We start from the raw sequence: 23,683 nt of genomic DNA, 5'->3' as shown, positions 1-23,683 counted from the left end.
GTATGTACGCACCGACCCCCCCCAACCCCCGTACGTACGCGCCGACCCCCCCGTGTATGTACACCCGTGTACGTTCGAGTCGAACCCCCCGTGTACGTTCGAGTCGAACCCCCCGTGTATGTACACCCGTGTACGTTCGAGTCGAACCCCCCCCGTGTACGTTTGAGTCGAACCCCCCCGTGTACGTTTGAGTCGAACCCCCCTGTATGTACACCCGTGTACGTTCGAGTCGAACCCCCACCGGTGTATGTACGGTGCGTACCCCCAGCGCGTAGCGCTGGGGGTACGCACCGTACATACACGGGTGGGGGACGACTCGAACGTACACGGGTCGAACCCCCCCCGTGTACGTTTGAGTCGAACCCCCCTGTATGTACACCCGTGTACGTTCGAGTCGAACCCCCACCCGTGTATGTACGGTGCGTACCCCCAGCGCTTAGCGCTGGGGGTACGCACCGTACATACACGGGTGGGGGTACGACTCGAACGTACACGGGTGTACATACAGGGGGGTTCGACTCGAACGTACACGGGGGGGTTCGACTCGAACGTACACGGGGGGTTCCGACTCGAACGTACACGGGGGGGTTCGACTCGAACGTACACGGGTGTACATACACGGGGGGTTCGACTCGAACGTACACGGGGGGTTCGACTCGAACGTACACGGGGGGGTTCGACTCGAACGTACACGGGGGGTTCGATTCGAACGTACACGGGTGTACGTACACGGGGGGTTCGACTCGAACGTACACGGGTGTACATACTCGGGGGGTCGGCGCGTACATACGGGGGCTGGGGAGGGGTCGGCACGTACGTACGGGGGCTGGGGGGGGTACGGCGCGTACATACGGGGGCTGGGGGGGGGTCGGCGCGTACGTACGGGGGCTGGGGGGGGCGGCGCGTACGTACGGGGGCTGGGGGGGGTACGGCGCATACATACGGGGGATGGGGGGGTCGGCGCGTACATACGGGGGCTGGGGGGGGTCGGCGCGTACGTACGGGGGCTAGGGGGGGTACGGCGCGTACATACGGGGGCTGGGGGGGGGTACGGCACGTACCGGGCACCTGTTTGGACGTCTCCATGGTTGTTATAGGAGTTCGGTGCGGACGGTCTTTTAACCATACGGTTGTACATTCGGACGCCCGGGACGGATCGTGATTCCCCAGTCGGACTTCGCTTTTCACGTTTGTACGGTAAATCGTACGAGGACGTGTCGGACACTTTTTCCGACCCGAGGACGTGTGGGGAATTCTTCCCAATGCGATTCGTATGGTCTTTTTCCCATGCGAATCGTGATTGCCAGTTCGTACGGCACTTGTACGATTTGTACGGTAAAAAGACCGGATACGAGTCGCACGGGGACATTTTTTACCGGATCGTAATCGGCACCATAGTGTGCCTGCCTGCCAGATTACAAGTGTAATCTGGGTCAGGCGGGCGGTGCTGCGGCTGTCTCACAGTGGTGGACTGTTATGCTCATGAGAGAGGATAACATGCAGCCTGCCGCGATCACAGCGCCTGCAGCACATTTCTGCATGGTGTGGCATGCCTGCTACACCATGCAGGAACAGGGGGTGCAAATCCAGGGGGACACAACAGGTGCCACCCTCCATGCACACCCATGCCGAGGAGTGGCAGGGGCCCTTGTAAGTTGCCTTTCTGCCACCGTTTTCACGGCAGGCTCACCACCATGAAAGGGGCTGTGGAAGACTGATGTAGCGAAAAATCAAATTTCCATTGTACGGGTGCATTGTAATCACACACATAGACTGCATCCGCATATAATCTTTTGTTGTGTTACCCTGAGTGTTAGGATCTTGTACTGTAATAACATGAATATGACGTGTCGAGGCCAAAACGTAGAATATATGATGAATTTTGTAGAAGATTAAACGTGAACAGCAGAGAACACTAACAGAAAGCACTTGTGTTGTGCAACTGACAATTGTTTTATTATTGAATGTGTTTATTAACCCCTTCCATGCTGCGCAAATTCCGCCGCTGTGCTGACGGAATCTTGCGCGGGCGTGGTCATGACGGAACGGTTCCGTCATGAGCACAGCTCAACCGTGGCTCATGACGGAACCGTTCCGTCATGAGCACCGAAGGGGTTAATCGTGTCGTTTTATACGTAGATTAAAATATTAACTGCATTGGTTTAATTTAGCGGAACATTGTAAGCCTGAAATGCATTTCCCCTGGAAGCTCTTGCATTAGAAAATAATGGTTGAATTCTGTTATTTTGTCACGATTTTGTTGCAGGTGGAAGAAGTGCCCTTGTTAGTTAGAATAATGTCTTTGTTTTAGGAATTCGGCAAGGAGAAAAGAGGATACATTGGGAGCTGGCGCTGATTAGAAGAACTGTTGTACTTTCTCACCTGAGAGGGCCTGGGAATCAAGGTCATCATGCTAAATTATCATCCCATGGAAAAATACCCATGAGAATGTGGCCTGATCGGATGGTGTGACCCGAAATGCATCTTGGGAAGATATCTGAAACATTGGCAATATTGTAAGTAGGAAAAGAGCCAATTGTTTCACTGCCCTATGTAGAGAGAGCATCTTAGAACACGTTCTGTCTCGGTAGCTTCATGCAATTTGACCCAATAGAAGTGGAGAGACTTCTACCGAAGACTCCACATGCTGATACTGATCCTGTCTGCAAAATGCTTAATTAGGGATGTCACCTTAGTGGTAGTGTGGGGAAAGGTTTATGCTTTCTTTCTATGAACCCTCGATGCAGGGGAATTTGGACTCTTGTTCCATGATATTTTGTATCCTGATTCTTGAATTAATCATCTTGTGTATGTTGCATCGCCTCAACTTTGTTAGTAGATTCAGCTTTGTATTAGTCTTGAGGTTTCTGTATAGCCAATTGTGTTTGGCTTTGTAATAAATTAACCAACTTTATTTTGTAGTTTGTGATTCTTAATGGTCCAGGAGAACCGCAATTGGATTGATTGACATTATTAACGATTTCTCTCCCCCCTACGCTTTCATGCTGAGAAAAAGTACCATCGACTTGAGGTTCTAGAGCCAATGATGAACATGCCTCTCCAGCTCCTTCAGTTGGTAGCAGAGTAGGATGGTTCTCACATGAAGCAGAGGGGAGAATCCAGAAAAACCTAGAAAAGAGACTTAGACGCCCAGAGCCCCAATATAGAGCCCCATGGTCGAGAACGGAGAGCAACAGACTTTGCCGGAGATTCATGGAGCATGATGGTGAGGCGAACGGAGGAGTGAGTATCAATATGGATGAGTCGTGTGATAGATTGGGGGAAATGATTGTAAAATGTCTGGCGGAGTTTGTGTGAGAGTCGAGTGAATGTGGTTTCGGGCTGGACGTGGTCCAAGGACTGAGGTTTGAGTTTCAGGACCCGAAGTGGCCTAAGATCCCGGGATATATTAAATGGTGTGGAAGACACCGAGTTATTGTGATTGTCTGATCGAAGATTTGAGGAGTTGTCGTGAGACGTCAACGGCAGTTCCACTTGGCTAGCAGGTCCCCGCAAAGGCAAATCCTCTTCTGCTTGCGCTTTCCCTGATTGCTCCAGATGTGCCCTGACTTACCCTCGCTGGGTGAGTCCCTCAGACCTTGCGGGTCTGCACCGCAGTCCTTTCTCTGAATTCCAGTGACTTGCCCGTTGCCAAGGCTTGTTGGGTCCATTCTGGTCGCCGACACTGCAGCACTCGACAGACTTTGTGGGACAGCTCGAATCCGGCTCGTGGACTTCGTCGACGCCTCCTGGACCTCGTGGCTGAAGAGTCAAGACACCCATCAACTCACCTGAAGCACCCGACATCTGTGGGCATTGGTCCATCCTGCCCTCGGTCACTGGCAAGTGACCCAGACTCTGTCCCCTCTGCTTTCAGGTTCCTTCCTTCCTAGATCCGGGCTTGGATCTCTTCGGACATTTCTCCTCTTCACGGCAGCAGCAGTTCTTTGCAGGCTTCCATTGAAATCGACGACGCGACCCGACACCAAAAGACACCTATGCACCCGGCTTCCCTGGGTGGGGTAACTTGAGTACTCCGGTGCTAACGTGGGTGCTAGCCCTAGAACTTCTTAAGTCGAAAAGGGTTTGGTCCTGACTCGATTAGAAGTATCCCTAATCTTTAAATTTCCAACCGTGACATTGCCCATAGAAGATAACTGGAACCCACGGTTGTGTTTACACACTGCATACCGTCCCCGTGGGTCCCTTGTGTCACTACCTTGGGTGGTTCCTTGGGGTCCCAGCGATTCTACAGGCTATAGGCCTAGTGTCTATTCCAGTCGTGGTTCTTATACCACTTTTTTGGTATATGGTTTGGTACGCCCCTAGGGCCCAAACGTGTATTTGTGCTAATACTGATGCTTGCTCAGTTGTAAACTACGTACTTCGAACTCCAGCCTCATAAAGAGACTAGAGGGGTGTGTTTTATCTTAACTACATATATTTTGAATATATACCTGGTGTGATTGTCCTTTCATTTGATCATTCAAGAGATTACAGACTAGTAAAACAAGCTGCTTTATATCCCTTCAAGACTTAGCCTGAAGGCTGCTCTCCATAGCTACCACTAGGATAGCTTTCAATAAAGGTTGTCTTTAACCTATCACCATAAGGGGTTGTTTGGACTGATACAAGGTGCCCACTAGAACTAGTGGACAGCATATATCAGGCCACCTTCTCACATTGGTGTGCAGCGTGTGGGATTCCAGCTTGCTATTGTTTTACCAGATAATCTCAATTGAATTGATTAACTGAAAACCACTAAAGGTACCTGAGGTACATATAATATCAAGTTTAGCTACAGTAAGTTCTACTGAACTTAGAGTGATGTGTCAAGGGATAGCACACCCTTTCTACAACTCAAGAGAGTTTAGTAGGCCACCCTAGTGTAGGTAGTGCAATACACCACACCACATTAGTAATGTCTAACCAGCCAGGTACCAGTGGGTCCCTACCAGGAACCAGTGAGCTCCTTCCATATAAATATGAGGATCTCTCCTTTGCTCAGCTAAGGGCCTTATGTTCCATTAGGAAGCTGAAGACAGGCAAAAGTCTATCCACCCAGCATCTCGTAAAGATACTTAAGCTGGATGATACCACAGGGCCTAGTGGGCCTGATGAGGTAGCCAGTGTGGGTGGGACAGTAGGTGAGGGTGGGCCTAGGGGTAACAATTCCCCTGACCCTACCTCTAATGCTGACCAGACTGGTGACAATGACCAAGATCTGGTGAACACAGCTCTCCAGGATGAGGATGAGGAGGATGACAACAATGCCCCTTCCTGTATCCCTCCTGGTAGAGTTGAACATAGGTCTAGAAGGGATAGATCTCTGTCAAGGGGATCTATCCAGTCTAACTCCTCTATAGGAACCTCTGTTTCTTCTCAGAGGGAGGGAAACCTCCCAGGAGAGGAGAGAGAGACTGCTGAAGTATGAGCAAGACAAGTTCAACCTCAGAAAGCAGCAGATGGCCTTAGATAGGGAAGCCCTAGAGCTCTACAGAGCTAGTAAAAAGGAGGGACTAGAGTTCCTTGGTGGCAGCATTTTCTCTAGAGATAGGGAGAGGTCTTATGACTATAGAAACCTAAGTAAGATTGTCCCTCCCTACCAGAGTGGGGATGACATCCACAAATGGATAACTGCCATGGAGAGGGCCTGTAAAGTACAGAAGGTCCCTCAAGGTCAGTGGGCAGCAATCTTATGGCTCTCCTTTGCAGACAAAGGTAGAGATAAGCTCCTCACTGTAAGAGAAGAGGATGCTGATGATTACAAGGTCTTGAAGAGTGCTCTGATTGATGGGTTTGGCCTAACCACTGAACAGTATAGGTTGAAGTTCAATGAGACCTAAAAAGCTCAGACTCAAGACTGGGCAGACTTTGTTGATTGTGCTACTAAGGCTCTGGAAGGTTGGATACATGGCAGCAAAGTGCATGACTTTTCATGATTGTACAATTTGATTATGAGGGAGCAGATCCTTAGTAATTGTCAAAACCAGCTTTTACACCAGTACCTGGTGAACTCTGATCTGACCTCTCCCCAAGAATTGGGAAAGAAGGCAGACATATGGGTCAGAACCAGGGTAAGGCCTAACAATCAGGGGGGTGACCAGAAGAAAGATTCTACCAACCCCCAAGAGAAAGGTGGGGACAAATCTAAAGATAAGTCTACTACAGGGCCCCAAAAGTCCTCTTCTGGGGGTGGGTCCCAAACTCCTTCCTCTCCTGAAAAGAAACCATATTGCCATGTATGTAAAAAGCCTGTGCACTGGAAAACTGATCCCAGTTGCCCCAGGATTGGCAATAAAGAAAATGGTCCTACAACAAATACTACCATTCCGCCTGGTACTAGTAGTAGTAATCCCCCAGGTGGTAGTATTGCACCCAAAAAGTTATGTGCTTTTGCAAGTGGAACAGAGGTAGGCCCCAATTTAGGAAGGGCCTCCTCACCTGACTCCTCTGACTCTGATGGTGGAATGGGATTCACCACTTTTACCATAGGTCCCAATGCATTGGGCAGGTACAGATTGGAGCCACTGACTAATGGTCAGAAAGCTGTGGCCTTCAGGGACACAGGGGCTAGTGTCACCATGGTGACAGGGAAACTAGTCCCCCCTCAGCAGCTTTTACCTGAGTTTAAATACCAGGTAACCAACATAGATGGTGTCAGAACAGATCACCCCATGGCCATAGTCAATCTCAGCAGGGGAGGGGTCACAGGCCCAAAAAGAGTGGCAGTGTCCCCAAACTTGCCTATAGATTGCCTGATGGGCAATGATCTGGAAATTTCAGCCTGGGCTGAAGTTGAACACCAAACTCATCTAAGAATGCTGGGCATCCCTGAAAGAGTTAGGGGGGCTGTGATGGCCACAGCCCAAACCCAGGAAATGTTTGGAGTGGTGGAGCCTGAAATAATGGCCCACTCTCCACCACAAGGGACCACAAGGGTTGAAGATAAGTCTTCTTCCCCCCAGACACTAGGTAAGGGTCAGCCTCCTCAGGGAACTGATCCTACCCCTTGTGAAGGGACTGCCCCAGAGGTAGTCAGGCCTGGCCTGGCAACACCCCTGATGGCAGTGGAACCTTCCAAGGTGGTACCCAGTCTGGAGCAGGTACCCTGCCCCTCTCTACCCTGCCTAAGTCAGCCCAGGGCTGCAGAGGTCAGGAAGGTCAGTGGACCCCACAAGGCCCCCTGTCCAGAGGACCCCCCCCCCATGAGCAGATTAGGGGCACCCAGTCTAGTAGCCCTAGCCAGGTGAGAATTCCTCAACCCACTGAGGGATCCCCATTACCATTGTGTAGGGACCTCCCCCAGCAGGACTCTGTTGGGCAAGGGCAAACATGGGACCCAAAGGTTTCAAACCTGCTCAGCCCCTCCAGTGTTCCACCCAAAGGGACCCAACCCCCAGCTGTAGGCAGCCAGAGGTTGACCCTTAGAGCAAAGTACAACTCAGTCATGGAAAGTAAGGTATCCATGGTGACAAGTGATCTGAGGAAGCTGAGGCCATCTTTATTAGGGCCTCACTTCTCTACTCAGACACCTCACCAGCCTCCTATTTTGCCAAAACACACCACCGATAGTAATTCCCCATGGTGGAGATCCTCTAATGCCCTTAGGGGAGGAATAGCTCAGTGGGCCATTAAACAGGGGGCAACCATGCTAGTGCAGGTGCTTCCTTATATGGCCACTTAGTCAATAAAGGCTCAACTGGCCAAGGTTAGCCTTATCTCCTTTCGTTTGGGGGGGGGGGGGTTATGTAGGAAGGTGGAATCTGACTATATCGTTGCCACCACTTTTTGCCTGGTGTTTTGCTGGTTTATGACTTAGTTGGACTGGGATCCTGCTATTATGGGCCCCAGTCTATCTGCTTTCTCTGTAAAATGGTTTGCATGTACATTAGGTGCATATCTAATTGAATTCTGGAGTGCCTTATAAGCCCCTAGTATATGGTATTGTATGTACCTAGGGCATAGGTACCTTAGAGACCTACCAGGGGCTGAAGCATGTATTATGCCACCCCTGGGAAGCACTCCAAAATGGCACCACAGGTCTGCTACTGCAGCCTGGGCAAGGGTGTGCTTGCACCCCTTACAGTGGTATAGGCTACCTATATCCACATATATATACAGACACATATAAACCTATAAGTCACTCCTATGGCAGGCCTTGACAATCCTGAAGGCAGAGTGCTTGTTTTGTGTGAGAGGGTGCCCAAGCATGAGCTGAGCCCCTATGCAGCTTTCGAAAATCCTTCCTTATAGGTGTTCTGTGATACAGCCATACCACATACTCTTAAGTGCATTATAACCTCGCTGTAAATGCTAACTTTGGAATGGCTGCATCAAAACATGTCGTGTTTGGTGTCAAACGCTTTGGAATACTATCCCCCGCCAGTTCTGGCGGCGGGGGTAGCATTCCACCCTCCTAGAGGGAGAGACATGTTCACACTGGTCAAACCCGGTAGGACTTTCCTCAGCGCCGGCATAACAAAATGGATGCCTCGGCCACAGACATGGGTCTGGCCTCCTGCTGCTGACTGGAACTCCGGCAGGGGAGGCCTGGACAATAAGTTTCCTGTCGAAGGGAGGTGTAACCACCTCCCCAGACAGGCAGATGTGTATTGGGGCTGGGCGGGAGCACTCTCTGGTGCTTTGAAGTCCTGCACTGGGGGCACATTTGGTGTCCCTGTGCATAGTCCAATTCAAACTGGGTGCAGGGGCTACCTGTCCCTGCTCTGGCGTGAAACTGGACAAAGGAAATGGGTGTAACCACCCCTCTTTCCAGGCCCACCCATAGGTGGGGCCTTAGAGTTAGTCCATCCCCTAAACTTACTATAAGTATAGGAATCCAGTCCCTAGGACTTTAGATTACCCTGGACGACACTGTGCAACGTACATCCTGGACCTTCGACGTTCTATCCTGACTAGAAGACTGAAGAAATCTCCCTTGGGGTCAAGGAGGGACTCCCCTGCTTGGCAGGCACCAAAGCAGCAACTGACCGGTCTGCATCGCTGAAGCTTCCGCTGGACGCCAAAGTCTTTGCATCACCAGAGGTGGATTTCCAGACTTTCCCGAGGCTACCCTGAATCCACAGCAAAGCTGAGGCCTGTGGCTATCGTGGGTGACGTGGAACCGTGACCCCTGGACACCATGAACTTTTGCAGCAACCCTATCTTCCTGGTCCTCCTCGAAGTTGTGCTTTGGGCTCCGAGTAGCCCCAACCTTGAGCACCTCCTGCACCGAAGATCGCTGTCCTCCACTCCACGAGTGACCCGTGGGCTAGTTTCAAGTGCGACCGCTTGAGGCTCATTCGCGATCACTAGCCCGTTGGCTAGCAGGTCCCCACGAAGGCAACTCCTCTTCTGCTTGGGCTTTCCCTGGTTGCTCCAGACGTGCCCTGACTTACCCTCGCTGGTTGAGTCCCTCAGACCTTGCTGGTCTGCACCGCAGTCCTTTCTCTGAATTCCAGTGACTTGCCGTTGCCAAGGCTTGTTGGGTCCATTCTGGTCACCGACACCGCAGCACTCGACAAACATTGTGGGACAGCTTGAATCCAGCTCGTGGACTTCGTCGACGCCTCCTGGACCTCGTGGCTGAAGAGTCAAAACACCCATCAACTCACCTGAAGCCCCCAACATCTGTGGGCATTGGTCCATCCTGCCCTCGGTCGCTGGCAAGTGACCCAGACTCTGTCCCCTCTGCTTTCAGGTTCCTTCCTTCCTAAATCCGGACTTGGATCTCTTCGGACACTTCTCCTCTTCACGGTAGCAGTAGTTCTTTGCAGGCTTTCATTGAAATCGACGACGTGACCCGACACCAAAAGACACCTATGCACCCGGCTTCCCTGGGTGAGGTAACTCGAGTACTCTGGTGCTCACGTGGGTGCTAGCCCTAGAACTTCTTAAATCCAAAAGGGTTTGGTCCTGACTCGATTAGAAGTGTCCCTAATCTTTAAATTTCCAACCGCGACATTGTCCATAGAAGATAACTGGAACCTGCGGTTGTGTTTACACACTGCATACCGTCCCCGTGGGTCCCCTGTGTCACTACATTCGGTGGTTCCTTGGGGTCCCAGCGATTCTACAGGCTATAGGCCTAGTGTCTATTCCAGTCGTGGTTCTTATACCACTTTTTTGGTATATGGTTTGGTACGCCCCTAGGGCCCAAACGTGTATTCGTGCTATTGCTGATGCTTGCTCACTTGTAAACTAAGTACTTCGAACTCCAGCCTCATAAAGAGACTAGAGGGGTGTGTTTTATCTTAAATACATATATTTTGAATATATACCTGGTGTGGTTGTCCTTTCATTTGATAATTCAAGAGATTATAGACTGGTAAAACAAGCTGCTTTACATTCCTTCAAGACTTAGCCTGAAGGCTGCTCTCCATAGCTACCACTAGGATAGCTTTCAATAAAGGTTGTCTTTAACCTATCACCATAATGGGTTGTTTGGACTGATACAAGGTGCCTATTAGAACTAGTGGACAGCATATATCAGGCCACCTTCTCACAGATGATACCTGAGATATTGGGAATATTGTAAGCTCTTTCTTGGTAGCTTCATGCTATTTGACCCAATAGAAGTGGAGAGACTTCTACAGAGGACTCCACATACTGATACCTTAACTGATCCTGCCCGCAAAATGCTTAATGAGGGATGTCACGTTAGTGGTAGAGTAGGGACCGATTAATGTTTTATTTCTATAAACCCTCTATTCAGGGGAATTTGGACTCTTGTTCCATGATATTTTGGAACCTGATTCTTGAATTAATCATCTTGTGTATACTGCATCGCCTTAACTTTATCCATAGATACGGCTTTGTATGAGTCCCAATGTAATACATGCCTCTCCGGTTCGTTCAAAGGCAGCTCCTAATATGCTCGGTGGAGCCGCAGCAGAAACAACAGAGTGTTGCAGCTCCCTGACCTCTGCGTGACAGCCACAGATCCTAGATACCCGGCGGATGCAGCAGTCCGACCTCCACACTTGTAATACAGTAGGCAGGCCCGCAGTGTGGCTGTGGTCAGACGGCCATCACAAGTACAGCGGTCCTATGGACTGCCGTACTCGTAATAAGGCCCTTAGTGCTTGAATAACATGAAAGTGTCTGTAGCCATATACTGAACCAAAGATGGTGATAAAGAAAGGAGAGTGCATACATTTACCTATGCAAGCATAATTTGGCTTATTATGTAATATTTGGACCACCGGTATTTCATATACTTTTTCTGTTTTACTTGGCTTTGCTACTGCAAGACCTGGTTGTAGTAGAAAATGGAAACTGGATGGATGTCCAGTGATTTGCCATTTTAGCAACATTTAGTATGTGTCACACAGAAAAAAAGGATTTATTGATGACTTTTTCTGTCACTGTGAAGTCTTTTTTTATCAAAACAAGAGTTATATACGAAACTAAAAATCTGAATTTGTCAATGAAAAATTGCGAAAGTCCTGATTTTCAGGTGAAAACATAATTTAGAGTAGAAAACATAATGTATTTATTTATATTGCATTGGCAGAACCCGAGGGTATCAGAGCGCTTTTCATCAATGCATGTTCAACATAAAAAAAAATGAGTAGTATCAAAACTATTCAGTTGAATCAAACAGTAAATGTTCACCTCCAGAGTAACAGGTATAGTCAGAATAATTCAGTTTAATTGAATCAGGTCATATTTAAGCACGGGGGAGTAGAAATAACAGGTAGGGGGTCTAAGGAGAACGGAGGGTGGAGATGGTGTCTCGATGGATTATTGATGATTCGCTAGTTGCTATGACGGTTGAGGAGGAGATCCTTTAGGTGTCTCTTGAAGCTCAAGAAGGAGGGGTTTGTCGTGACATGTACTGGTATGGAGTTCCAGATTTTAGGTGCGTTGCTCAAGAAGGAGTCTGTCAGAGTTTGTTTGTGGATTTTGGGCGGGATGAGAAATAGGGTGTTTGATCTTCTGAGGTTTCTCTTCTATCCTGCCTTTTTGAGTTTAAGAGGCGAGGTAGGATGGTTTTCCAGTGTGCAGGGCAAGACAGGCGGTTCTCAAGCTGCAGCGATCTTCTATTTGAGCCATTTCAGTTCTTCCAGGGCCGGGGAGATATGGTCATATTTTTTGATTCCTGTGACCATTCTGTCTGCTGCATTGAGAGTGGTTCTAAGGGGTGCAAGGTGTGATTTAGCAGTGCCTGTGAGTGTGGCGTTCCACTAGTTCAATCTGGACAGTACCAGCTTTTCTTTGGCAGAGTTGAGATCCTTCAGCTGTAGGTAGGGTTTGATTTTGTTCAGCCTGTAGAAGGCGCTCTTTACACTGTTCTTAATATGATCTTTCATGATCAGTTTGGAGTCCATAGTGATACCTTGAAATGTCACAGAGTCGGCTAGTGTTAGAATGCACTTAAGGGTGTCCATGGCTTTCACCCATTCTTGCATTTTAGTTGGGCTGCTCTTTTTTGATAAGAGCAGAATTTCTGACTTGTCTTGATTGAGTTTTAGGTAGTTGAGAGATAGCCAGTGTTGGACTTCTTTAAGGGTGGCATTTAATCAGCATATGTCTTCTATTGAGGAGATTTTCATGTACAGTTGGGTGTCATCTGCTTATAAGTGAAATGGGACCTTTGCTTGGTTAAGGAGGATGATGAGGGGTTCCATGTAAATACTGAATGGTGTGGGCGAGAGGACGGAGCCTTGGGGAACACTCCAGGTTATTGCCATTATATCTGAGGTCTGATTGCCTATCTTTATTTGTTGGGCACTGTTTTGTAGAAAGGATGTAAACCAGCATATGACCACCCTGTCCCCACCAATAGTTTTTTGGAGGTAATCAAAGAGAAGCTTGTGGCCAACTGTGTCGAAGGCCGCTGATAGATCTAAGAGTATGAGTAGACAGCATCAGTCTGTATCCAGAGACTTGTGTAGGTCATCAACTATGTTCAGGATATCTGTTTCTGTGCTGCATGCTTTTCTGAAGCCCGATTGGTGACGGTCCAGGAGATTGTTGTTTTCGATGTATAGGTGAAACTGCGTGAGAACACATCTCTCTAGAGTTTTGGCTAGGAAGGGGAAATTGGAGACTGGTCTGAAATTATTGAGGTCGTTCGGTTTTGCATGTGGTTTTTTGATCAGTGGCATGACTTGCCAGAGTTTGAGACAGTCTGGTATCACTCCAGTCCTCAGGGAGATGTTTATAATATTAGTCCAGAGGGGTGTTAGGGCATGGTTGAGTTTGTTTGCCAGGGAGACAGGGAGGGGGTTTGCAAGGTGGGAGGAGGGCTTGGATGTAGCCAGCAAAGCAGATATGTCCGCCTCTGCAAGTGGGTTGAAATCCTTCCATGTTCAGGGTTTTATGTGGGTTTCTTGGGTTCTATTGCACTTATTGTTGTCCTGTGGGCTGATCTTTACGAGAGAGGCTGTGGAGTGAGACAGGGGTTGTTGTCTTAATTTCTGGGTGAGGGATTCCCACTGGATGATTGGTTGTGATCAAGGGAGAGCTCGATTTTCGTGATTTTATCATTGAAGAAGATGGCAAATTTGTCACACAATGCTTTGGATATCTGACTGTTTTTAAGGCTGGCTTGGAGGTTTGTTGATTGATGGTTTTGAAGAACTCTTTGAGCGATTTTTGGCCTTATCTAAAGTGTTACAGAAGAAGGAGGCTTTTTCGTTCGTGTTCTAATTTTTATATTTCCTGCATTCCTTCCTAAGCTGGTCCAGATGGGCTGTGGATGGATTTGTTCGCCAGAGTCTTTCGGCTGCTCTGAGCTGTCTTCTTTCAGTGTTAAGGTCTTTATTGAACCAGGATCTCGAAGGAGTGTTTATCACCTTTTTCAGTTTCAGAGGGGCTACTTGGTCTAGGATGGTGGACATCATTGAGTTGTAGTGGGTAGTGAGTTCAGTTGTTGAGAGGTTCTCTGATGAGGGAGATAGAAGTTACGTCATTCTTTCTTCAAGGTCCTGTAGAGGAATTTGTCTTATGTTTCTCGTCCATTGGAGTGTTTTTTGCGTACGAGTTGGGTGAGGAGACACTTTGTTGATGTGAAACAAAATGATGTGGTGGTTTGTACAGTCGACAGGGATGATGCTGTCAATGGTTAGTGCTTCTTCATGAGCTATGACAGCATCCAGGGTTGAGCCTTTATTGTCAGTTTGACCTTTGCGGTGCTGGGAGAAGTTCTTACTGACTTTGAGGTCATTTAATGATTGGATTAAAGAATTGCTTTTCTCATTCCAGTGAAGGCTGAGGTCACCTCGGAAGAATTTCTTGGTGAGTGAGAGTCAGTAGTGTGTTATCATGTCTGTCTGTTCTTCGCCAAAGGATATTGTGTTACCTGGAAGTGGTCGAGCAAGTGACAGTTCATTGCTGTGCTGTCTTTCATCCTTATGGTAGTGCTGATATGTTCAAATTAATTGTAACAGAAGGTGTCTATTTTACTCATGATTTTGTTGATAATGGCGATGTCTCCACTTTAGCAGTCCTTCTTGTCTTTCTTTATGATTGAAAACCCTGGTGGGACTTGCGTGTCAATGATTGGGTATGAGAATTCAGTTAGCCATGTTTCTGTAATGAATGCAAAATCAATGTTGTGGTTCAGGATTGTTTCTGCTAGTTTTTTTGCTTGATTTGTTGTAGATCTGCAGCTAATTGCAGTTCTTGACATCTTGGGAGGAGGAGGTCATGGGGACCTTGATGAGGTGAGATGTGGGCCGAGTCTATCTAGCTGGTATGGGGTTTCTTTCTTGTCCCGTGATACAGTTGATTATAGTGTAGGGGTTGTGATTGTTAGATGTCAGGTTGTAAGACTTGGCTAGCTCTGCTGCTTCACTTAAATACATTGTGGCGGTTGTTCTTTTAGGTTTCTGAGCTTTGTTGTTGAGAGGAGCTATGGTCTAGCAGCATGGGTGTGCATAGCTCGTCTTAGAAGTTGTGTTCTGTTGCATGAATGGGGGAGGTGGGGATGATGGGTAATATGTTGACAAATGTTTAGATTCTTTGCAATACTGTTAACACTGTGTAGTAGTTAATCTAGTTGGTTTCTATGTGCGTTAGTCACTCATTTAGCTTAGACATGGGCATTTGTTCTTGTGAGTGGGTAGTGTGAAATGATTGCTTAATGTATGGGGTAACGCCGTCCCTAGTCAGATTTGCTGAATTGGTGATTCGCTTAAAGTTGTAAGTGGTAGGGTTTTCCAGTATTATAGAGTATATGTCAGTGGGAGCTAGAGTCAGGAAGTCACTGGGGGAGCAATTGGAGGTGTCACTTGGTTCTTTAATGGTGATGGCGGGACTGGTGGATAAATAGAGTCGGCCCCTTTGAAATTATGTCATCAACGTACTGTTGTGTGCTCAGGAAAGCCAGTAGGACGGGGGCATGAGCATCTCGGTCAACATCTTGAGAAGTTTGGGACAAAGGGGAAGGGAGTATGGTTTGTACTGAGGAGTGACGAACAGTGTAGTTGAGGGTTGGGATTAATGGTGGTGATCTGACCTAAACTGGTATTCTGAGTTGGATTTGTGAGTGTGTCGGTGGGTGAGTATACGCTATTCTGCGATTTAGGGTAGTGGTGTGTACCAGTGTCCTCCCCGGTATAGTGGGGTCTGTACTGGTTTGGGTGGGATTAAGGTGGTTTATTAGGGGGTGAGTGGAGTTAGAGGTGTGACTTGTGAATGTTTCATTGAGAAGGAGGTGGGTGGCAAGAGAGGGAGTGGGGTTAGTGGTATGATTTGTGAGGGATTTATTTTGTTTAGTGTCCTGTGGGGGAGAGTCACTAAAGGGGAAGGTGTTTTGCAATAGTGATATGGCGTTTTTTTAGCGTAGGGAATATGGATTCAAAAGTAAGTAGGTTGGCATCATTGGCTCGTATCATGATAGTCCCATTTTTGAAGATGTTTGTGGTAGCATTACCTTTGAACGTGGGCGAGTTAGAGATTGATAGTATGCGGGCGTATGGGATGTTAGTGGCTTTGCTAATGCAGAAGTTTTTTGTTAGGAATGCATTTCATTTTTACAGGATGGGTAGTGTAAAAGAGGAGGTCTGTTCTCCAGAGGCCGTTGGAGGCGTTGCAGTGGAAGTCTGCGATGAGCAATTCGGGGTGTTGTTTCATCAGTTTGTGTTTGAGATTTTTGGATGAAGAGGTAGATAGGTTGGGGAGGAGGGTGATGGAGAAGGAGTTTGGACCTTGAGGTTTAGGGGAGATTGTTAGGGCACAATATGACAAATTAAGTTAGTCGCTTTACCGCTATATCACTCAGATTGAATGGGTTGTGAGCGCAGTGCATGGTTGTTGGGGCACTTCCTCATATCCCAGCCCAGTGAGCCTCATTGGAGAGCTCCTCATCCAACAATAGTCCTGGATGCTGAGTGTTACCCATATTGAGTCTGTGTGGAAAGATCTAACCTGCTGTGTTTCCTTATCCTACTCCCCACCCTCTACTAGAGGAACAATTTGTTTCCCTTAATCCTGAGTTTGCCTCAGTTACGCATGAGGCTTTTTTGGGAGGGAAGGGGCATTTCTGGTCAGTGATATTTGAGAGTACAGTGTGCTTTAAAATCTCGGTGGTTGAGGGAAAGTGCTCTCACCCCCCATGCAGGGAGACTGGCTGGTGGGGTGGCAGCATGCTCTCTCCACCGGGGTAAACAGCGTTGATGAATATATGAGCTGTGGATGTCATGCAGCACCGCAAGTTTAAAGGGGGAAGGTAGCGATCCAGAGTTGCCAAGGTCGGGAGGAGCCCACAGGACCTAAGCAACCTCCGTACCTTATTGAACTGGCTCTGTAGTTCTCAGGAGAATTATGCATACTTTGCAAGAAAGTCTGCAATTTATTTCACAGACCCCTAGCTAGCACTCTGCATCGTTGCATTTTGATTATAATATATTTGTTTCCATTGAATTAGTTAAAAAATAAATAGTTCAAATATTTAAATCGGATATTTAATGCAAGATACATTAATTTAACCCGTTTGATGCATCCGACGTCATGGTGGGCGTGTGCAGAGGACGGCCGGGAGCAATCCGAACCACGGCCACTAATTATTTTGCTCTGCGGTAAAAGGGTTAATCCCAGGCACATGTCATAATTAAAATCAAAAATACTTACAACTCCTTAAGCCTTGGCAGACCTGCAAATACTCCTTTCGGAATGTATGTCAAATCATTTCCTGCAAGTCGTCTGAAAGATACAAGCAGAGAAAGGGTAAATATAATCAACTCGATGTGATATTGACATGCCACGCAATTATTTTTTATCAAAATGTGTTCCACCAATTCAGTCCACACAGATGTTTTGTCTTTGATCGGTTTTTAGATCTTCACTGTAAGTGAGTCTCCCAACCTGAGTCTCATCTATGGTAATTTCCTAGTAATTGGATTAAGCCTGTTTATTTCCAGAAGCTGCTTTTTGAGAGAAGGCTGCTGAGGCCCAGTTAGGGTACACACGTTTGTGTGCAGGGGTGCACGTGTGAGACTCATTTAGTAGGCAGCCCAGTAACTGTGCACAGGTAGCTTGGTGCAGAAGGCGTGATGACCTGTGGTAGGCCTTTAAATATTAGTGGGTATTCATAAATAGGGATGTAGGGTTTAATGGAAAATCTATAGTGCTTTCACTGTATTAAAGACATAGATGAAATCTGCATTAAAGTGCAGTTTAGCCCCACTTAGGCCTACAAAGTCCAGCAAGGTGTCAAACTGGGGTGAAACGTACACAGAGTTTATTTTGCAGGTTTCAATAACATTCATATACATCTTATGGGTCGGCAAGTATTGTCATATTTTTCTGGCTCAGCTCATAATCAGATTCCAGGCCTTTTGTCTCCCAGATGGGCCAAGTTAATTACTCTATCCACACAAAGGGAGCTTTTATCAGTGATTGATTCAACTCCTGAGATGGTAGAGGAGGGGAGGAAAATCTGCATCTGGTAATTAGCCGTCACCCTGCACTTGGGCTGCTTCAGCCCAGGCCCACTGAACAAGGGAGGAAGCCCAGACATATGGAGCCAAACACAGGAGGGGATCCACTTTGAAGATTTTGCGGTCAGGTAGCTGGCAGTGATGTCAGGTTGATGTGGAGCGGGGGCTTTTCACATCAAAAATGTGAGAGCGCCATAGTAGATTGTCGAGAATGCTGAGCTGAAGGATTGGGACAGGAGTGGAGGGATGATGTGGCATCCTAGGATTGGCCAGGTGTTCTTGGAATCTACAACTCTCCACCTAGACTTATGTACTCCTGCACAAGGGAGAAAGAGTGAGCTTACCCTGGACTTGGAAGGCGACAACAGCAGAATTATGGACAGTTGGAAAGAGAAGGCCCCCTGATGTCCTACAAAGATGCACTAAGGATTTTGTCTGCAACTGTCCCCATGACCAGGTGGTTCTCACCAGGGCCAGTGGTGCTGGCCTATTCATGGCGCTGAGGAAAAGTTGGGGTAGATCTGGTCCACACTGCTGCTCTAATGCTCTGCAAGACAGCCAGGAGGCTCTGGGGCTTGGGTGTGTGGATAGGATGGTGCTTTGCTGGCTGGTAGCAGAAGGGCTGAGCAGGAAGCCCTCACCAGCAGGAAAGGAGCCAGATGAGGAGAAGACTGGTCCAGGGAGCCAGTAGAACGATCTCCCACAAAGTGCACCCTATTAGAGGCCAGGAGGTCTGTTTCTGGTGGCTAGTGCTCGACACCAGAAGCAAAATGAGCCAAAATCACAGAAATCAGCTCAACAGGGTCAGAGTTGTGCACCTTCAAAAATCCGACCATTTTAACATGCCTACTGAGAACCAGATCACATGGTGCTCCAATGCAATTTCTAAAAGATACCCCCAGGCCAGCCAGTGCCTGTGATTTGGCACCTCTGTTTTTAAATGATTGTTGAGGAAGCAGGCATGCGTGGGGGACCCCTCCCAGATGCAGAATTCTCCCGAGGGACTGACACATTAATGGCAGCTCCCAAAATCCCACCCCTAGGGTCCAGAGCAACAATGGGAGAGGCCCAAACCATCAGAACACAGCAAAAGTGAGCGGAGACAAGTTGCTTCCACCGTGGGAGCAGTCAAAGCTGTGCCAGCTTCCACGCGCTGCTCCCAAAGTGTGCAGGGGAGGCAAGAGGGCAGCACGGAGGGGACTCCCAGCTCTGCCCTCCTTCATTTCTCCCTGCACCTGGGTGACCAGTGAGCACAGGCACCCAGAAGAATAAAAAATGACAAAAGAGACATGCAGCGTATACAATACATACAGGGCACTTGCATAAAAATAACAGCAGGAATCCCACTCATTGTTTATACACTGCTCTTGTCGGGAGCGCCCCAAAATGCCCTGCAAGGTCTTGTTGTTGGCATGAGTTCTCTGTTGTTGTGCCCCAAGAAGGGGCACCAACAACATTCTCAAAATATTATGTGAGGACTGCAAGACATAACATAACTAACTGAGTGCAGCAGCCCTCAGTAAGATATGTTATAACACTCGCTCTAAGTTTCGGAGGTCTTTGACATTTTGACCACTAGGCAAAGTTGTATTATGGCTGCACTTTGTATTGCGTAATGAGTGTAAAAAAATTGTTTGACTTGTTATTTTGACTTGCAATGTTTTATTTAAAGAATGATTTTGGTGAGCATTGTGATGCTTTTTTAAATTCCATTGGTAACATAGTGATTTCTAACATGACATTATAATGTAGTTATCCCTTGACAAAGTCAGTGAGCTTGCCTTATATCTTGATCTGGTGACCCCTTGACAAAGCCAATAGGCATGCTTCATTAAAAATGACACACCTTCTATTGTGATGTTGCATCTAGTATAGGTGGGGTGTACAGTGATTATGGGGTTCATGACCCACTAGGGGACAAGTGTGATTTATAAATGTCACGAAAGGTATTTTCATCTACCTGATGTATATTTTTGTAAAGTAATGCTTTGCCTTTATCAAAGAAAAAGCAGTAACTAGACAATAATGTTCCAAGTGTTGTTGAGTGTCAGTGGATGAAGATTACTAGCCCACCCCACCTTAACTGATCTGGTTCACTACTCTGAGAGAGCCAAGTTCTGAAATGGGGAACTTGGTTCCCAATAAGGAAGCAATTGTGGACTTATTACCTGTGCAAACCTCACATCCTATACAACTAATAAAACAATTTCTTACAATGTTTATATGTAAAGGTTGCTCCTCAGAAACAGACAGAACACATTCTGTTCGTAATGTAGCTAGTGTTTTATTGTACAAAAGCTGTCATGCAAAGTTGGACTCAAGCCTTGCTCATGGTGGGCGCCATCTTGTATTTTACCCCCCAAAAAACTGTGTGAAGTAATAGAAATATTGCAATCCATGAGTCGAATGTTGCATACGTCACAGGATATAATTTCAAACAGTAACATCTAAGATTAAATTCACAGTTTAGTGCTAAAATAGGAAGGCTAGGTTACTCGGTGCTAATAATCTTCAATGTCATTATCCAAGATATTGCATGATAGGTTATTTTATTTTTCTACTGTGCAGATATATATATGAGACAGTGCCTTCACTTTGCTTCACAAGAATATCCAAAAACCTTCATAAATTCTTCTTGGGGCTGAGGGACTCATTGTGTGAAAAAAAGTTAACCGAAAGAAAGAATGTGCATAATAACAAACTCATGGGTTAATCTGTACCTGAGCCTAATCCAGCCAGGTATTGACCCGGGAAGGAAAATGCTGAATCATAAAGGGGAAGAGGGCCTGGAGCGAATAGCTGGGAGATGGACAGATATATTTAAACTTTAGGACACTAAATGCATTGTGAACATTTTTATACGTGTAGTATTTAGTCTATATGTGTGTATTAAAGTACTTTTTGTCTTGAAAGACAATAATTCATTACACTAACGTTTGTTGAGTGATGAGCTTGAACACCACCATACTACCTTCCTGAGAAGCCTGTGACTGCTCACCATGGGTACCACTGAGAGTCAAGTACGAATGAAATTGCACTTGGCCCACTTTGCTAAAGCATAGTAGCATGGACATTCAGACATAAGAGGAACATTACCTCGACCTTCATGGTTCATGGTCCTCCCAAACAGGGTCTGATATAGCACCTATGCTGTCAGCAGATGAGCACTGTTTTACATCTCCATCTTTAACTGTGCCACTCCTTGACAGATCATCATAAAACCCAAATATTAAATGTTAGCTCAATTTGCTGTTGGACAAGTTTCATACGGATCTTTGAAACTACACCAAAGCTATTAGCAGATGAAAGGCTTTTTGTTAACCCCTACCCTCGATTTTACCCTCCCTTGTCAGAAATGTAGGAAATTTGAAATTCCTGCACTGGTTTTAACTTGGTAAAAACCTACCATATTTCTTGCAGAAACGTACAAAAGTTATTAGTACATGAAAATGTCTGTTAGAAGTTTCGTACAGGGCCATAAAGTGCAACAGTTAACTAACCATGCCGAATTACTACTATGTCTCATGTGTGTTTGTCAAAACAAGCCGCAGTTATTAGTAAGTGAACGCTTATTTTTTTACCCCTTTCCCCCAAGCAACATTGAGGGATCCCCACATATTGAAATTATAAAGCGTAACTTTGCAAATTCATCATTTGGTGCTAAAGTATAAGCACATTTTTTAAAAGTATTCAATAGTCATGATATCTCAAAATTTTAACTCTTCGACGGGCGTCTGACACATCATATGAACACCAGTATCTTGAAAACTACAAGTTGGAATAACATCACACCAAGAAAAGCACAAGCTCTTCGACGAATAAAGTTTTGGTGTAATTTTCAGAGGTTTTTCTTGAAACAAATGTTCTTGGAATTTAGCATGCCGCACTTAAGCCAGTTTTGACAGGGGTGTGCAAAGTTTTGAGCAAAAGAAAATATATTGAATGAAAAAACACAGTTAAATTGAAGACAGTGTTAGAACTCTTAAATTATTATCACTTATATTTAAAAACAAAATTGAAAACTTTACTGAAAAACACAGTTGAAGTGAAGTTATGGTTATAAAACATACCTGAAAGCCACTGAAATTCACCAGTTATAGTTATGTAAACTAACCAGAACTCATGTCTTGTGATGCACTGTTCATGATCTTACACAAGACATCACTGATGTCATGATAAATGACAGCATCCAAAGGTACCACTTTGTTCACTTTACAATGAGAAACGTATTAAGCAAATTATTATTTGAGCATGTTATCTTTTATTAGTATTATAATACACTAATTGATTTACAGTTCCATCTCCTAGGGTCAGTACTACAACCTTGTTTCACACCACCAACAAAGAGTAAGAGCCAAAAGAAAGAATTTTAGTACTCTAAGCAGAAATAACTCTTTGTGACTCTAACAAATAATAGGACATGATCTGATGCTGGAAACAATCAGGTTCTCATTTGAAGGTGGGTGATGCCCTAGGCAGCTATGTTAATTAATGCCTAATGGGACACTGGTAATTACTAAGACAAGCGTGACCGACACCTGCCAGAAAAGAAAATCAAATACAGGTCACAAACAGTACAGAATCACACAACGTCACTTCCCATATTTGCCCACCGACCTTAGAATAATAGTCCATGTTTATGGATATCCCACCAATGAGAAACACCAACAGTGGTCGGCTACCTTTCCAAGGAGCTGACCCAGCCTACCCAACAGATGAGAATCACTTGAAGGCTGCTCTGTTTCCCAGAGCTTGGAGGGGTGGGGGGCAGGAGTAAGGAGGCATTAACTTTTTGTTTGAGAGATGACCTAGTTCTTCTGTCAGGTTTCAGTGGCCACAGCACACATCTTCCCTGTAGAGTTCTTTCATTCAGGATCCCAAATAAGGTTAATGTACCCAAATACATTGTGTCCTAGAAGACTGTGTCATGTGGGACATATCTAGGGTACTCTTCTATGCATAGCTGTTTGATGGAGTACTACCTACACGCAGGTAGAACACCTCAAATACCAGGAATTGGCAAGCAGAGTCATGCTAGCATCTTACTGCTTTAAATAAATTCACCACTATTTATGTTGCCACCCAGACGATCCAATGGTAGAGCCAGTATGTACAAAGTATTTAGTGATACACTACTACCAACCCACCCTGTCATGCTTACAATCTCATTCCATGAAATCCTGAAATGATAGAGGCAAGATGACCAAGCACACACAGACTAATGGCAAAGAATATGTGGCATGGAATGCAAGATATGGATTTTCTGTGAGGGTTCCATCAACTCCGTAATTCTTTTTTTTTTAAATGGGAACATTGTAAGGCTTTGCCTACCGAGAGCCATTCTAAATTCTTGAAGAAATTCCCTTACCTTCAGAATACTAACAGGTCACACCCTTCAGCCTTCTATTTCACACAGAAGCCCCAGCAGCTTCAGAAAATCCTAATCACTACCAACAAGTTGATTTACTCCGTTGAGGGTAGTCGAAACTTGGCTATTCAAGGATACAAGTATTGGAAAGCAAATGTTGATAAGAAAAGCATTTGGGGAACCAATTTTTGGCAGATTCAAGGTAAAGAAGCCTTATTTCACGCCTGTATAATACCAAAATAAAGGATCTTTCTAAACAAAACTATCCAGCAAACTACTTGCCTGGGATTCAGAACAATGAAGGATTTAAAAAACCTTCTATTCCAAAAGTCAATCTGACAATGTTCCTTAATCGGTGATTGTCAAGGAATATGTCTAAAGCAGATATAAACGAAATGATACAGAATGGAACCTATAATTCAAC

The 23,683-nt window shown here is 46.1% G+C and overlaps 1 protein-coding gene across 1 annotated transcript in view; it reads right to left on the bottom strand.

Annotated features, from left to right (window-relative positions):
* The window catches only part of LGR5 (leucine rich repeat containing G protein-coupled receptor 5), an 829,784-nt gene that overhangs the window by 582,101 nt on the left and 224,000 nt on the right, over positions 1-23,683 (bottom strand). Inside the window, exon 3 of the mRNA XM_085652528.1 lies at positions 17,083-17,154. Within this exon, the coding sequence (XP_085508654.1) occupies positions 17,083-17,154 (72 nt within the window). The remainder of the gene's footprint in view (positions 1-17,082; positions 17,155-23,683) is intronic.

This window comes from Triturus cristatus, chromosome 4_1 (genome assembly GCF_964204655.1).
Source record: "Triturus cristatus chromosome 4_1, aTriCri1.1, whole genome shotgun sequence".
Taxonomy (NCBI): domain Eukaryota; kingdom Metazoa; phylum Chordata; class Amphibia; order Caudata; family Salamandridae; genus Triturus; species Triturus cristatus.
The sequence above is the reverse complement of the archived record's forward strand: the minus strand, read 5'-3'. Positions and strand labels throughout refer to the sequence as shown.